This window comes from Cyrtonyx montezumae, unplaced genomic scaffold (assembly GCF_038088225.1).
Source record: "Cyrtonyx montezumae isolate F1298 unplaced genomic scaffold, pur_monq_1.0 scaffold_0, whole genome shotgun sequence".
In the NCBI taxonomy this organism is placed as follows: Eukaryota; Metazoa; Chordata; class Aves; order Galliformes; family Odontophoridae; genus Cyrtonyx; species Cyrtonyx montezumae.
The window spans coordinates 48,885,356-48,903,396 of record NW_027071824.1 but is presented as its reverse complement, the minus strand read 5'-3'; the positions used below and the strand labels follow the sequence as shown (position 1 = coordinate 48,903,396).

At 39.3% G+C, this 18,041-nt stretch overlaps 1 protein-coding gene across 1 annotated transcript in view; it reads left to right on the top strand.

Annotated features, from left to right (window-relative positions):
* NT5DC1 (5'-nucleotidase domain containing 1) overlaps positions 1-12,749 on the top strand; it is a 126,311-nt gene extending 113,562 nt beyond the window's left edge. Inside the window, exons 11-12 of the mRNA XM_065734685.1 lie at positions 1,313-1,481; positions 12,508-12,749. Of these exons, the coding sequence (XP_065590757.1) occupies positions 1,313-1,481; positions 12,508-12,626 (288 nt within the window). The 3' untranslated portion in view covers positions 12,627-12,749. The remainder of the gene's footprint in view (positions 1-1,312; positions 1,482-12,507) is intronic.
* Positions 12,750-18,041: the final 5,292 nt, after the last annotated feature.

Below are 18,041 nucleotides of genomic sequence, written 5' to 3'. Positions count from 1 at the left end.
AGTACTTTTTATGGAATTTTTTTATTAATCACCTGAACAGCTGGAATGGCCCTAAGAGTTTTCTGCATTCAGCTGGCAAATGGAGTTGAATTCAGCACAGTATCTATATTTAATTAAAAATGATGTGAAGTCCCAGAATTTGCATGGAAAGACAAAAAAGGCTAAGATGTCATCCCAATGTGAGAGGAAAAAAAAATGCAGCTCCTGAGTGGCAGCCAAACTGCTATTTTTTTGGTACTAAAGGTACGTTTTTTTCCAACCTGTTTACATCAGAAGACAAAAACCTGTGTCTGTATTTGCCCAAATCGGTCCTGCCCCTTCCCCCATCTGCGCTCGGAGAAAGAACTGTACTCAGAAATACTGAAACAATTGCTCTGTATTTACTGATGGGGTTTGTTTGGCTGGATCGGCAGCTTTGTTGTGGTCAGAAGCCATGCATCTCTGTCATAAAAATAAATTATTTTGGCTCTTTCTCAAAACTATTAAGAAAGGGGTTAAATGGAAAATAAAGTACGAAAGTTTACAGATCAGGAGGCACCCTCTTAAATGTCTGTTCCGTGCTTTGTTAGTCTGAAAATGTACTTTGCACAAAAATGACTTTAACAGATTTTCTGCTGTTTAGTTTGCAATTTTGGTTTACATTTTTTAATCTTTCTGTAGAGGCCTCGTGGAGCTTTTTCTGGCTGCTCGAGGCAATATATAGCAGATTTCAAGATGAACTGTAGAAAAAAAAAGGTCATTTTTCCCAATATTGCTGCTTTAGTGAGTCTGTATGTTGTTGACTGAAAAATGTACACAGGAAAAATCTATTTGTCATAATTTGTTAGGCAGCTGAGCAGCTCACTGTGGTTTCCATGATTCTCTGTCCATTCATCAGCTGAGAAGCAGATAAAGTAGCACAGGTGAAACACTGCATCCTGCAAAGCTCAGCAGCTGGGGGAGTTTCTCCTTTCTGGTAGGAAGGGCTCCTGGTTGCATTGTGCTGGCTCAGATACTGTGTCAGAGAAAGTCAGCAAGCTGGTCCTGCTATCTGCTTAAAAAAAAAATAAAAAAAACATTTCTGTGGGAAAAGAGATTTAAAGGCAACTTTTACAGCCGAGGGAAATTGTTTAGACCAAAGTTAGTTACTTATCAGAGTATGATTGTTATTCTTTTTCACGGTATTTTTAAGTCACATTTTGTTCCTGAGATGAAATACATTTTTCCCAGAAAATAAGAGAAATACTACAGACTTCTTAAACTAATGCTTGTGGTTGCATAGAGCGTGAAGATATTTTCTGTGAGCTTACATGTTTACTCATTTTTATTTCAGGGATATCAGCCCAAAATTCCCTACTCTGCATCTAAGCAGTGGGGCTCTTTCTTCGTGGACAGACTACCAGGTCTGGAAAATGCAGAGGAAACCTTAGTTCGCACGTGGTCCTGTAAATGCATTAGCACTTACAGCACTATTGCAATCCCTAGTCTTGAAGCAATTGCAGGTAAGGAAGACTTTTTTTTCCCCTCATGAACGTGTAGTACTCACAGTAACTTTGTCATAGCACAGATTTATTTTTGAGATTGCATGTATCCAAAATACATTTTAATGTATTCTGTTCCTATCACACAGTATCTTATGTTTATGCTTTTAGTAATGTCTGCTGCACTAGTTTCTTTTTTGTGTCTGCAAGATTAAGAGCTTTGTTTGCCCCATGTGAGAAACGGGATGAGACATTATATAGATTATATATTAGTTCTTGAATTTAGATTTCAGGAATTCAGGACTTCCCCACAGTATCTTTCTGCTTTCTGCTTTTAGTGGTGAGTTATGTTAGGAAACAAATACATGCAAGATTACTTAAACTTTTTTAAGACTTCAAAATGTGTTTCCCTTTGATCTAGCTCATTATCTTCTCAGTTCACTTATGCCATTACAGTAGAAGTGAAAACAAGAATGTAATGAAGCCAAGAATGCCTAGGACTGTGCTTCTCTCTTTTTCTCTCTCTCATTTCTTTTGAAACTGCATCATCATGAACATAAATTGAGCCTAAAATTTACTCCTTATCTGGGAGAAAATAGCCATCACAAGCAATGTCTTATTTCCAAAAATTCATCCAAATGAGAAATTATTCAGGCTTTCTACCTTTTCTCCATCAGGGCTGTGCCAGACGTGCAATCATGACTGATCTTCTTTTCATTTAACTAGTGTTTATCCCTGGAGGGATCATGCTTTAGTTTGTAGCAATAGCTGTAGCAGTGATACTGCAAAAGCTTTGAAGCTGGAGTACATATCAGTTAACTATGCAGTGGTGGTGAAGATCCTCTGTCTGTCTGGTCTCAATTTGTCATTTTTCCTTACTGAACTAGGATGCACCATATCTTAACGAATAAGGAAATTATTAAATGAATGATGTCTTTAGCTCTATGAAGACCCCAGCAATTCATTACTAACCCTTCTGTTCAGCATTTGTAGCCTACTTCATGTGGAAGTTCTTCTGAGAGGTATTTCAGATATGTCAAACAGTTATTTCTTTGACAGAACACATTGTAATCTGCTCTTTGCAACCAAATTCTACTAATTGATGTATACGATAAGGATATCTTAGAGTAGAAAACTGATACAGCACCAGAGTTTGTTTATGCTTCCTATATTTACTGTGTTGCAGTCTGTAGTTCAGCCTAGAAGTACAGGGCCCAAGTATAACAAGTGAAATTGCCAGGACAGAGATAACTTCTGTAAAATTCCTCCAGAGTCATTCTGTGGTTTGCTTTGAAAGTGTTGGCCTAGAGGCTGACAGGGTCAGTCATGTTCTGTGAACATCTTCCTTCCCACCAGCTCCCCAGACCACAACTTGATCTGCACAGCTAGCAAATGCTGTAGACCACAAACTTATCAAGAATTTTCCAGCTGCAGATGAAGGGGTGAAAACGTTCAAGTCATGTGTGCATAAATTATTGCTCGACGTGCAGGACCAGTATAGCTGTCTGTTCCTTCTCAGTTTATCAGCTGTGGAGCTCTTGCAAAGCCTGTGCCTCCATCAGGAAGGATATTGTGTGCATCCCCACACAGCTGAAGGACAGCAAGTGGAGAACTAACATTTTTAATTTGCAGCTGTGTGCCTCAAAGCTGAAAGTACAACTGTGGTTTCGTATAGAAAGAGGTGTTTCTTGTTTGTTTGTGCTGAACAGATGTTCATTATTATGGACTCCTCTAGAATACCTTGTTTAATTCCTGTCACATCAAGCAGTGTGAGCCCCAACTTTGCTAAGCCCTAGAGTTTTTGGCTGCAGTTTGAAGCCATAGCTTAAATAGCTTAATAGCTGCGGCTGTTTTGGTATAACTGACTAGAAGAGATTCAAACAGGTTATGTGAGTTTGATGCACTCCAGCTTTTCCTTTTCCATTCATGCATTTTAATCACCAGCAGAGGACTTCCCTCTGCCAAGCTGCACAAGCACAGACTCTTCCTCGAGCTCCTGGGAGCCCAAATGTGCAGCTGCACTGCGCTGACCATATGACAAGTTCTCTGTGAGCAGCTGCAATGTTCCTGGAGATGTTGGGCAACCTTGTTCAAGCTCTGGACTCAGCACCACTGTTAGCCATGTCTAGCTTCAGCTTAGGATGTCCACGTGAGCAATAGGCAGTACCATGTACAAACAAATGCCCTAACAGATTGTGATCTGCAAGAGTCTTTGGTGAGAGCCAAACAACTGCTGCTATGCTAATTTTAAATACACTTGACACTTCTTGTTTGGCTGTAAAATGTGCATGATGAGCAGCTTGATTTACTTCTCCAGACTCAATTTGCACTGAAAAATATTCAAAAAAATTATTCAATGTGAGCCAAAATAAGTAAATACTAGTGGTGCTTTACTTTCTGTAAAGCTTTCTGCACTGATTTTTAGGCAAAGTTCATATGAGAATTGTTATGAAAGAGTTATCAGAAATATTGGGGGGTTAATAAAAGTCTCTGAGCTCCTTTCTGTTTTTTTAAATGCATGAAATGTGTTTTAAAGAAATAATGAAGGCCTTAGCTCTGGATTGAGAGGTTGGAATAGAAACAACTTTGACAGTTCTTTTTTTTCAGCAACCTCTTGTGGGTTTGGTACAGATGCCTTCTAGTGGTTTCACTTAAAGAATTTATACATGTACCTAAAGGGAACGACTTGATACTCACCAAAGGGCATTGTAGGAAAGGGCTTCACAGGGAGTGCTGCTGTTGCAATTTTTCTCCATTCAAAGTATAAAATAACAGAGCATATACACAAACTGTACGGGTAATTAGCGAAATCACAGCTTGGTGAAAACATAGTCCAGTTCATTTTTCGTTAGCTTTCTGTGCTGAATGAATGTCGTTGTTCTGTGCTTTTGTCCCCATCTTCAGCTGAAAGTTCAGTATCTGACCCAAAAAGGTTTTGCATGAGAAATTTTGAATTCTAATCACATCTCTAGCAAACAAAGTATTAGTGAGATTGTAGATTACTGCACCACAGCTTGTCATCTCAATTCCCCTGACAGTCTCTTAAGAGGAATTAACATTTTCCTTGGGCATTAAAAAGAACATCTTTATCACTGAAATCGGCCAAAGGACAGAAAGGGTCTTCTCTTATAAATTCTATGTACTTTCCTCTGGAGAGGAAATGACAGAGGGGTAAAAATAAAACTCTTCATTTAAGATATTATCACTTTGACATTAAGATGATATTTTAAAAGTTTAACCGAAAAGTAGCAGTAAGTATCTCTGTAATATTAAGAGGAAATGTCTTAAGCTGAAAGTTTCCTAAACAGTTCATAGTTCACTTACGAGGTAGTTTTCCTCTCCCCTTTCACTGAGCAGGAAGGCTTTTCTCAAGAATTTGAAAGCTGAGGATCTCACAGTTAGACTGACAATACATGGTTAATAAAATATTGGAAGCCAACACTCCTACTCCTGTTCTCAATGCCTCACTCACAAGTCCATCTGTTTCTCCGCTTTCCTGCTATTAAATCTCTCTCCTCATTTACAGCTCCCTCACAGTTCTTGACCGTTTTCAAACACAATGATATTTTAAGCCAAATTTTACAAACCAGGATTCATTATCATGGGAATGTTACACTCTAGCTCACACGTGGAAATTAAAAGGTGTAGGGATCGGTCTGAAAAAAAGGCATTTTGCATAAACCACAGTGTCTGTTATATGGTTCTCAATTTGAGAAAGTTGATTTGAGCCAAGTATAGGCAGATGTGCTTATCTATTTACCTGCATAACCTGAATGGTACCATCAAGTAGTCAACTGCTAAACTCATGTTGCTCATGAGGTCATGTGTTTCTTTAAAGCTTGTGAACCATATGAAATCTTACCATGCTTTGCCCATAAGAGTACATAAGTTTTTCTTCATGCCTTATTGCTATTTCAGTTGACTAATAGAAGAGAAAAATCTGTTATAATTTGCCAAAGCTGTCTCTTTAAGAGAGCCAAGGTCCCATATCCTGCCTCTTTCTGCAGGAGTTTTGAGTCGTCGATCTGCTTGCTGTATAAATATAATGCTGAAATTGCCAGTGAACCAGAGCAAAGGAGTTCATGTTTCTGCTTAGAGTAGCAAATTGTCTGCACAATGGAAAGCAGAAGGCAGCTGTGGCTGGGACACTGGAGCTGGCAAAGTGTGTGTCGCAGATACACGAGTCTGCCCACTGCACAGTGGCTGCAAATTGCATTCAGCATTGTTTTAAAGGTGAATATTGTGAGGAATTTAATATTACTGTGGAAGTCATGAATTTAACTGAGCATGTAGCCACATATAATTTCTATATCCTGAGTGTTATCATGTGTAATTATAACTAGAGTGAAACAGAAAAAAAATAATCACCATATTGTTATACATTTTTTCTGTGCTTTTTCATTGAAATTGCGTAGTATATACTCAAATCTAGCTCCTATTAAAATTAAGATTAGACTTTCCTGTAATCAGAGAGATAACAGCAAACTCTTACTTATTCAAATAATATAATAATGATATAAAAAACATATAGAAGTATATATATTATAAATTACTTTTTAATTAGCAGTAAACTTTAATATCTAATGCTTTACAACCATGCTTTTTTTTAACACTTTCAAGTAAGAATGTATCTACACAGTGTCCTAGGGACTTCAGTTTAACAAAATGCTTTGAGGATTCTGACTTCCTTCTGGGCTTAGCTGCTATAAAAGAGCATTTGCTGTTAAAAGACCCAAGAGATCGTTTTTATAACAAACCTTTTTTTGAAAGAAATGCATTTTTAGTGTTATAGATATATATCACAACATAGTTTCTGAGTCTTTCTGGTTCTGCTGTTTTTATTTTGTTACAAAAAAATCTGGCAGCAAAGATAGTTTACTGGAGATGTGGTCAGGTTGTGTTAGCAGCATCTTGCTCTGACTATGTGTAAATTGGAAAGTGTTAGATAATATAATCTGATTTAACTGTTCCAGGAAATGAGTTTCAGTGCTCTGAATTTGAGAGACAGAACAATACACTCAACAGACAAATATAACATATTTACTTTTTCAGCTGCAAAATACAACTGAAACTGACAATAAATTGCATCTCAACCATAAAAAAATCTTATTCACTGCTAATAGTCGTAAACAGCCTTCAGGACCCTGGTATTCACCAAAGGGTCCGTCTTTTCAAGGATTTAGTCATTTCTTGTCAGTGATTTTAGTCCATGGAATGAACCATTCACAGTGTTCCAGTTTGGCTTGCTTTTCACTGCTCCTCCAGAAAGGTGTATTGACTTGTGCCCCCGAAGGCCATGTCAAGTCATGCAGAACCCAAAAAATTACTTCCTAGCCAATAACTGACAGAAATGTTCCTGCAATCCCCATTCTACTCTGTGAAATGTCAAAGCACAGCCACCTCTAAAAGATTAAAGGGAGAACTCATGAGCAGCTCATTAAGAAAGGTGGAACCAATCGGTCATTTCTGCTTTAAAGTTATCCTTCAACTCAAGCAGCATAATTTCATTTGCAGGCTGCAATTAAAGCTATAATTGGGTTTTGACTAGATCACATGCTTATGAGATGGGTTTAAGTTTCTTCTTTGAAAACTCTGATGATAACAAGTTGATAATTTCTGAGTGTGAAAAGCAGTACAAGTAGGTAAAACATCAAGTATTGGAAATACTTCTTTAACTAGATCAAATTTTACATAACCTGCAATCTTTTATACACATTAAAAAAAAAAAAAAGTTGCTGATACTGTAATGTAGCCTGGTGTCTACTATATTCCCTCTGGATTAAGATGGTAACAACACATGAAAAAACAATATAGGCTTTGTCTTCACTGCTTAAAAAGCTTAACACGTATGGCTTTCTGCCCTTAGTTAAGCAGTTTGTCACCCATCATGAAAAAAAAGAATAGGAAAGGAAAAGAAGACATTTATTTTACAGGGGAGAGGAATGTTATTTCAAGTTTGGAGAGTAATGCTGATTGCAGAGAATTTGCTTCAAAAAGAAAATTGACTTGTAATCACTGCATTTTATCTTAGTATGGCTCTCATGCCTTCACTGTCTGAATTAACAACTTGGTTCTTTTCTTTGCTCGGAATTACCTGTAATCTCAATTGCATGTTTTCAGGCTCCTTTAGCGTAGCCCTCAGAAGCCCTTCCCACCTGCCTCACACCCGTGATGAATCAGTGAAATAGATTAAGTGATCCCTAAAAGACTAATGCATGCCATTAGAATCTTGTCTTAGAATTTTTTTTAGATTGTCTTAAATATTTGAGAGTATTATAGCATAGTAGTTCGATTGCTTGCAGAACAGCAACTGGGAATGGCTAGGTAGTTCTTCTGGCTGGAGGCTTGATACAAATAATCCTTTCCTAGAGACATCCAGGGTCAGGCTGGATGGAGCTCTGAGCAAGCTGATCTAACTGTCAGCGTTCCTGTTCATTGCAGAGTTGGAGTAGATGGCCCTTAAAGATCCCTTCTAACTCTACGACTCTATGTTCTCCAAACAGTGCACCTGCAATAGGAAAAGCTGTTAAAGGGCTACTATTAAAGCAGAAATTCTGCAGTTTCGCCAAAAGCAATATTTGTCTTTATTTGTGCATGCATAAACTGCACTGGCTCACAGAGTGCTTTGTGAGTGCCAGCTACTTCCAAGTTCAGAAGCTTTAGCACCTTCCTTCTCTAGTGTACCTCACTGATGTTGAGCCTCCCATCTCCCACAAACGCCTACACAGATGTGCATCCTCCTCCTCTCTCACTGTTGAGCAGCAGAGCCTACAAACAGGAGCTTTGACTTTCATGTAATTGGCAGAAGGAATGCTAACTTCAGTATTTCAGGAGCTTTGGGTTAATACAGAAAACATCTGATCTCCTGTTTAGGAAAATCTGCCTGAGATGTCTCGCTAAAAATAACTGCTATCAGATAAATCTAATTGTGGCCTTGGCATTTTTTGTTGTTGTTACTAGTGCATTCCTTCACGTTCCCAGCTCTTGGTACAAGAGCTGTTGTGATTATTATAAAATAGAATTATCTCAGAAGATAAAAATAGTTAATATTTCCAAAAACACATTCAGTACTGTTTACCTGTAGGTGACAGCCTACAGAGTAGTCCTCTTGGCGGTGCAGCCAAAAGCATGCTTACTCTTCTGTTCAGAAATAATTTTAGCAATTGTTACTGTTAATAAATCAAAACTTTCCATTTTCTTCTACATCAACTTTGCAATATAAGCGAAGCTCTATGGCAGAGCTCCTAAGCTAGAGTAAACTACTGGAATTCCTGTAAAAACAAGAGAATTAAAACTGGCTGATAATTGCCCCTATAGCTGTACTACCTGCGTGCTGAGCCACATGATAGATTGTCTGTGGTGTTTTGATATTTGCTACAATTAAGCAGTTTGAAGATTCTCAAAGTTAAAACTCAGGTATTGCTGAAGAGCTTTTTGCTTCCACCCCCCACCCCTCCCCCATTTGTCCCTTGATAGCAATCAGAAGCTTGTGGGTTCTGTGTGGGTTCAGTCAGTCCTGCTGTTCTGTTTACTACAAGGTTTCAGCAGCCCTGCTGCGTCCTGGAGTGGAAACTCCTTCTTCTGTGGGCTTCTCATGCATCACCGGTGTGTTGCTGTGCTGTCACTGCAAAAGAATGTTGTTCTCCTTTCGGTGGTCATTATTGCAGAATTCTTTGTGATATTTCTTCTGTGTGTTTTGAGAGAAATCTGCTTTAGGCTTGGACTATGTTTTTGACAGTAGAAATATCTTCCACCTAAAGACCTCAGTTAAGATTGTAATTGTTCCATATATTGATTTGTTCAAGGAAATCTCAGAGAAGGATTAAATAGGAGTATTAAGTTTATCAAGCAAGGCTATGTCAGGATTAGATTATAACTGACTTCCATTCAGTTACTCAAATATTTTCCTGATTACTCATCTCAAATACTACGTTTTCCCTTCTTCTTGTGGTTTCCCCTTCTTACCCTGTGGCTACAACACTTGTGGTTGTTTTTTTTCCAATAAAAGATTTTGGCTTTCATTTATTGGCTTATACTAACTGAGCAGTGACTGAGACATAGTCAAGTTAATATGTACAAAATAAATCCATCTTTATCCCTTAACAAAATGTATGAATATGGATACATCAAAGCATCAGAGCATGACGTTATAATTTATGTCACTTAACAGCTGGATCTTACTAACTGGAACGCAGCATCTTAGTGACTGGAATAAGCCTGGCAGTGGTTACTGTTCAGACATCACCATCGCCATTTTATTTAAACAAGGGCTGCTGGAGCCCTGTAAGTGAGGTTGGGCTTGGCAGGCTCTCCCAGGGACCTTCTGTGATCAGCAGCATGCAGCCCTGAGCACAGGCTGAGCCATTGGGAAGCATCAGCAACCCTGCCTGCACAGCTGCTGCAAAGGGAGCCGGTACTCATCACCCACTGGCACTCAGGTCCGGTTTTGGAGCAAGGAAATTCCAGAGGCTACATCTAGTAACTAGAATTCTTGTAGATCTAGCAAGGGTTATAGATGGTGAGATCCTCCGTGTTTGACTCCTAGGAGTCTGAGCTCCAAAAGTGAACGCTGTTATTTTATTTCCTAGCTGAGTGGCAGCATGAGATCAGGTTTGTGCTGAATCCATTGTCAGCATAGGCTAGCACTAATCGGAGTCCCCACTGTATGTAAGAGAGAGCTGAATATGTGCCCCCTTCTAATTTACAGCTCTGCACCAGGGCTGGATGAGAAGGCAGTGCCCAGATGTGAAGTTCTGCCAAGACAGCAGCAGCTGTGAACGTGCACAGTAGCAGAGCCTGAAGATATTTATTGGCAAAAATACTAGGAAACAATCGTTTTGGAAATAAGCACCCATTTATTTCCTAACTGAGGCTTGCTTCATTATCAAATTCTGCATCCTTTATTATTACTATTCCCTTTTTTTCTTTTAAACAAGCAGTGCTCATTTCTCCTGTATGCAAACAGTGATAGTAGGAAATAAGACCTGGTCAAAAGTAATTGCTGCTGTGTTCAGGAGGCAAACTCAAGACCTTCACCATGGTTCTTTGCTGGCTCACTGTTGGTACCATGGCTGGCACCACTGCCATTTGCATCCAGAGAAGTTGGACTGAGCTTTGGTGTATGGTTCACATGAACTCTTTGCTATCCAAAGCAACTGCACTTTGTGTGAAGTTTCAGAGTTTTCAGAAGTGCTAAGCTTAAAAGGACTTACAGCACACTTCGTCTCTGACATTTTCTGGATTTCCAGTTTTTCATGATTTTATATTCCCCCTCATTTTTCTTTCTTTGGCTAATTACCCTTTGTCTTCACTCTGATTATATGCGGATACCTCCTGTTCATCTTGCAGTCAACTTGCTCAGACAAAAGCAATATTTAAATGAGCAGATGGGGTTTTGAATATGTAAAATTGATTATTCTCTGTTGGAGTCCTGTGCATTGTATTCAGAATGGGTTTGGTATTTAAGCTGATTGTTTAAAGCTAGTTTACCATGAAATATCAACAAAATTGCCATTTTAATGCATTTACATTTGCACAGTTCTTCAAGATAGGACTGCAAGTCTGCACTGCTGCTTTTTGGTTAAACTGCTCTTGGGAGACTCCAAACTGCTAGAAGAAAAAATGAATTAAAAGCTTTTAGATAAAAGTAATGGTACAGCATCTAAATTTTATATTTTATAAAGATATTCAGAGTCCTTGCTTCTTTGCTCAGTAGACTAGAAAACATCTGCCTGCTCTGATATACTCTGAAAGAGCCCTAGAGAATCCCTTGGCTGAGATGGAATGAGAAAATATGCTTCTTTGACAAGTTGAAGTAATCCACTTAATAGAGCATAATTCACTTGCAATCGAGTACCCTCACATTATTTCTTTACTACAGCCAGTATCTGATTTCTCTGGATCTAGATACTGATTTGTTTGCTTCAGCTGTGTTTTATATGGTCTTAAATCTGCAGGCCTGGATGTCTGCATAAGTGTTACTGCTGAGATAGAACTGAACTTCCTGTTGTTTGATCTGAAACTGCTAAGACTGTGTTTTTCTGTTTCACTAAAGGAGCTGAGTGCAGAAAAAATTATAGCCTGTAGTATCTAGATGTCAGCCCAAATGTACTTCAAACCCTTCCCCCCCCACAACCCCCCCCCCCCCAAAAAAAAAAAAAACATATGAGTTCAGTATATGTTTTTTTTTTGCTTTGGTTCTAAACAGAAAACTAGGTAGGATCTCAGCTTTTCCCCCCTCCCTGCCCCCATTAACTAGAAGGATAATTGTTGAATATAATTTTATTTGTGTGGAGGTTTTTTTTTGTTGTTGTTTTTTTATTATTATTTGATTTCTTAAACTTTGAATAAGAAGTAAGTATGAGAAGTATCAGTTTCCTGGCTTTAGGAGGTGGCACTGCTGGCAGTAAAGACTTCTAAAAGAATGAAAGAAAAGAAAGCTCTGACTGTTCATAACTATTTAAATGTATTCAGTCTTCTACATATAGTGGATGTGATGGGTATGCCAAGTTAAGAGCACAAATTTCTAAGAAAGCTTCATACAAAATGATGGCATTAACACTGTACTTCAGCAAAGTCCAAGAGTGAGTGCTTTTTGGAAATCTTGCTACAGTCATCACAAAATAAATAAATAAATAAGTAAAGGACTTATTTGTTTTTAATGGGGCCCTCATCAGCTTATTCCTGAGACAAAAGAGAAGAGTGTCGGCTTGAAGAACCTTAAACTGTTGTAGTGGGAAAATTCCATCTAGGCTAGATGATTTTTGTTTGTTTTATAAGCACTCATCTAATCATTTTCTGTGACTAGCATTATTTCAGCAATCAAGGAACTGAATATCCTTTACTGCAGTTGAGTAAACTCTGAAAGTCAATTCCTTGGACAGTTGAAGATGTCAAATAAATATGTAATCGTGCAATCCGATTGAGTTCTAATGCCAGCAAGCAAACAGCTTAAGGGCTTAAGAAGTGCTGCTATTCACCACAGGCTTATTTTTTATGTGATATGGACTGTGCTGCTAATCAGATGTGGTATATTTCTGTCTTTCAGATTTACCGCTGGATTATAGATTTACACGATTTTCCTCAAATAGCTCAGCAACTGCTGGGTACTACCCAAGCCCTCCAAGAGCACTGCTGCCAAGTGAAGAATCAGTGACTATGAAATAGGTTTTTGGCTTTTCCTTCAGTAACCCTGTGATCCTTTCTTAACTGCTGTTAAATGCTAATTTGTGAAAATGCTGTTTGATGCTTCATAAAATAGAATGATGAATTAAAGCAGATTCCTGTGTAGGTCTGTGTTTCCTTTGTTTCTCTAGTCCAGCTGGGACAGGTGAGCAATGCATACTTCGTAAATTCCTTTTATCATCACTGCCTTTCACACAGTTACTGGCTTTTCCCATGCACTGTCTGAATACTGTAAGAGAAATGTAGTGTTAATAATTGTAAGCACCAGGAAAGATATGAAACTCTTATTCCATTAAGAGCTACCTTGGCAGCCTAGGTAATCACGGTAGATCAGTGTTTTGCAAGCCATGAGGGAGTTATTCTCTCACTATCTAAACAAACGGGAGACATACTGCAACTCTTCTTGAAGAAACAGAAATACTGAGGCCCAAAGAGAAAGATGCATCGTAGCCAAAAAGACATGTGGATGAAGTTTAGGCAGCAAAATGCAGAATTATAGTGCTGGGAGCCTTGACTACATGCTCTGTATTCCTGCCAGTGTCTAACCAATGGTAAAATTCTCATGGTGATTCCTCTTTTAGTCCACAGTACCTGTGTCAGAGCTCTTCTGCAGAATGTAGGAAACCAGAGTAACAGTACCCGCCCTCTTCAGCACAAGTGGAATCAAACTCACATTTTCCACTTTGCTGGAAAATCCCTCCAAGAGCAGGAAGGATATACCACCAAGGTGCATCCATCCACATGCACTAAGTGCAGCCTAAGCCCAGAAGAGAAGCAAGACTCAAGGCGTAAACTGAATATCTGTGTTCTTATCAGCTCATCTAAGCAAACAGGTTTCCTGTTTTCTATGGGTTCACTCCAAAGCTCTGGTTCTGCCACACCATAAGCAGGGCTGCTTTCAGCACCTAACAGAGGACAACTGCTGCAAGAATGTGTCTGAGACTTTTGCCACATTAAAAATTATGTCCTGGCAAACTAAGGTGGCACTATTTTGAATAAATTTCCCTCCAAGTTTAAAGAACATTACACATTTTTTTGTTTCAAAGAAATTCCACAATAAGAAGTTACTTTCTTGGGCTGAGACAATTCTCAGAATGGATTTGACCTGTGGCAATTCCTTACACCGTAGCTCATCATTTTTGCAGTTTCACCAATGCTGTATTTTATATCAGAAGCAGAGGCAAATGCCATTCCACCTCATTTCAGAGATACCAGTCTTTAATTGATACTTTTTCCTACCTTTATTTTATTCACATAGTGAAGGTATTTTAAAATTCTCACATACTTAAAAGTGATTTGCAAGTTTTCCAGTTTAGTATGAAGCATGGAAGAGGAAAAGAAAAAAAAGAAGTATTGAGCAAATTTTACTTAAAACAAAGTGGATGAAGAAGGAAAATGAAAGTACCATTTTCTTCCTCATAAGGCATAGGCTGAAAATATTTTACTTATGGCAACAAGGAGTAAAATACTCATGTTTAGTAGAAATATACATTTGAAATGTATAGATTAGCATCAACATCTTGGGCTGCAAATCTGGCTCAAGATAAGGGTATGATCTGTGCTACGTAGAGAAGTACGCAAATTAAAGACTCAGATCTATGATTACTGCCTCATTTGAAATTCTGACCTTAAAATTTGAAAATAATTTCTAACTTGATTCTGATCCAAACTGATACTATGTACTCTCATGCCTTTGTTTTTCTCAATTTGATTTTTTCATACTTGAAGGCGTTTTCTTGGTTTTGTTCAGTTTTGTTTTTAAAGAAAATTAAAATACAGTGCCTGTTGACAATGAAGTCTTCTAAGACCCTGATTCCTAATATCAGCGTCTTTTTTTAAATGGAAAGGTGACAAATTCTAAGGATGGTCTGGCCACAAATGCTACTGGAAGTGTGACTCCCCATGTCTGTGGCTGCAGGAAGATGCTGGAAAAACAGTTGAAGCATTTGCAAAATAATTAAAAACAGAGTTACTATGAAATCAGTATGTAAAGATTCTTATAGTGACTATTCTTATATAAGAACCTCTGGAGATATTACAAGTACATTTAAGCAATCAACTTTTAAAACAAAATATTCTTCTTTTGTACACTTGCTTTGTGGCAGATTTCATCCGATCTAGAAGGGAAAGCACTTGGCTAACCTATAGAAACTTTACCTCTGCAGAATACTAGCTGTAATGGTACAGTGGTGATAATGATGCCCCCACACAAGATGTGTGTTAACTGACCAAGAACCACCCCCAACCAGTTGGCACAAAGCCTCCTGGAAAAGGCTCAGTCCCATAATGAGCCCCATCTCCTGTAACTGTGTTTGTTCACTTCTGAGTGAGTGGAACATCAAACCTCCTCAGAGAGTCACAAGAGAGAAAAAATTGTACAAAAAAAAATGGAGGTTGTTTTTAGAAAGATTTCATTTTAAGGAACAGATCTTGCTTTTCTGTAAGCACTATAAATAGAAATGCCGACTTGAAAACTGAGCATGGATTAAGGCCAAAATAAAATGGAATCCAGGAAGTTAAACAGACTTGGGAATGTTTGCCAACAACTCTACAGGGCAAAATGGGGATTCCTTTGTGCAGACCAATGGAATAGTGCTGTGGTCAGGGTGAGTGGTCGTTTTCCTGAATGTAAGACAGAGACCTAAGGAAAATCTTTCAGGCTGTGCTGAATGCCCACAGCAGCTCTCTAATAGCATGGCAAGACCACAGCAGGTTTGCTGCTGACCAGATGTCCGAGTTCATGGAAGGGTGAACATCTGAAGCACCGCATCCAGCTTCTGCCCCCACCAGCGCTAACCTGATTTAATCGGAACTGCTAAAATCCCTGTGTATTTCTCACTTGCACTGTTGAGGCCCACACAGCAGTCTCTCAGACACGGTTATAACAGCTTTTAAATACTTGCACTGGGGAGATAAACCATCTTAGCAACTTTAAAACCATATTATGGCTTCCATCCTCCTGCAAATTAGAGGCTGCGAGTCACAAAATGACAGTGGCACAAGTGAATCATAGAATCATCGAATGTTTTAGGTTGGAAGGGACCTCAAAGACCATCAAGACCCAGCCCCCTGCTGCTGCTACCCACCAGATCAGCCTCCCCAAGGCTCCATCCAACCTGGCCTTGAGTGCATCCAGGGATGGGGCATCCACAGCAGTCTGTGCCAGTGTCTCACCATCCTCTCATTGAAAAATTTCCTCCAGACATCTACTCTCAATCTCCTCTCTTTTAGTTTAAAACCATTCCCCCTTGTCCCATCACTATCGGACCACATAAAAAGTTGTTTCCCCTCATGTTTATAAGCTCACTTTTAAATACTGAAAGGCTACAGGGAGGTCTTCCTCAAGCCTTGTTCTCTCCAAGCTGAACAAGTCCATCTGACTGAGCATTTCTTCATTGGAGGGGTGCTCCAACCCTCTGATCATTTTCATGGCCCTCCTCTGGACCAGCTCTTAACAACTCCACATCCTCTTGTGCTGAGCACCCCAGGCCTGGACACAGTGCTTCGATGGGACCACACAAGGCCAGCATGGAACCACTCATCACCAGCCATGGATAAGAGCCAGATCTTTTCCTCTTGGAAGTCTGAAGAACTTGTGTTCTTTTTAAGAGTGAAAAAACAATCGTAAGATATCTTAAACTCTGTACAAGGGACAAACAAAAGTAAGATTTTCTTGACCAAAACATAGAAGAGTGTTATTTTGAGGATATATTTTAGGAAAACAAGTCCATTAAAATTTGGTCTTGTTTTGTCACAACTCAAATGGAACTCTGAAAACTGGGCCTAATAAAATTCTATTAGATTATTAACTTTTAAAGGCTCTACCAACCCTGAAGAATAAAAGTGTCTAAGTAAATGACTATTCACTTGCCTTATCTCAAAACCTGGGAATTGTGGTTTTCCTGCAATGCCATCCCCTGGGACCTCAGGCTTACTCTAGGAATTTCAGTGGGTGCCCCTAACTGCTGAGCAATCTGCAAATTGTGATAATCCCAAAAAAGGAGATGGTACTTGAAACTTTCTGAAAAGGAACACTATGTTGAGGAATTGAGATACAGGAATTCTTTATCTTACACCAACAGAACGCTTCTGAAACAACTACTGGAGGGCTGTGCTGGAGCATGGAGAGTGATGGCAGCAGTGACTTTTCATCTGTTTCCTCCATCAAAGCTGCCCAGAGGTAAGGTAGTAATGCCCACCGATATATGCACATAAACTGGCAGCAATTGAGTACGAGGATCCCATGACCTGAGAATACAGAGGCTGAGAGAATGAGAGAATGATCTGCATTTCATAAGAAGTTAGTTTTGTGGGGAGGGTTGTTTTTATTTTCCTGTCAAGCAGGAAGCAGAACTTCTAGGTCAGCAGCAGCAAGAAAAAAAAGTAACCAGAAGACAACTGTATGAATTTAGATTTAGAAGAAAATAGATTTGATAGCTACCATTAATATGACAATAGTTAGGTATATATTAAATTTGCTGTTTATAGCATTTGTATATATGCATGTATATGTATTTGAACATAGATTGTTGATGGGCTCTGTTGCTTCAGAATCAAGTGTGTAGAACTGATCATTGTGGTATCCCATGATGCTACTTATGCAAGTGTTATTGTTACACAAAAATGAGTCTCCAATGCCTGTGCCTGTGTGATTGAAAGTCCCACCTTTGAGTCTCAGCTGCAACTGGAGCACAGCAAATCAGGGGAAAAGAGATCTGAAGGGAAACACAGCAACATGCCCAAAGGCAGTCTCTGAGCCACACCTTTTGCACTGACATATCCCTAGCATAAGGAGGAGAGAGAAGTGGGAGCATGAAATACAAGTACTGAGGGGGAAGGGGTGTAAGTTTAAACATTTTCACAAATTCCAGCAGTTGTTAGTTGTCTGCCTGGCTTTCCACATATCGAGTGACTCCATAAAATAGGTGGATTCTATTCATTGAAAACAGCGTGTTACAAATGGAAAACATTATTGCGACATATCTGGCATCCAGAGAGGGAGAACGTGGCAGGCGGCTGTGAGGCAGCGCTGATGGGGCCCATCTGAAGGCTTCTCTGGGAATGAGCGCTGATGCTTTGTTCTCCTGGGGACAGTGCTTGGTTTGTAACACTGCAGAAATTAGGGAGGAGAGATGCTGACATGATGAGACACACATCTGAGAACATGAAGTAACAGCAAGTTCTGCTGGAGGGAAAGCCACGTGATGCTTGGACCCCAACCTGCTTCGATTACCCTCAGACAGGGGTGAGCACTGAAGGAGCTGGTAGCAGGGCAGAGGTACACCTAAACACAGCCCCTGTCTACAGAGATGCAAAAACTATAACCATACTGTCCTTCTACTTAATAATGGGCCCTGCTGCTGGAAGGCAGAGACCAGAGAATATGTGGCATTTTTT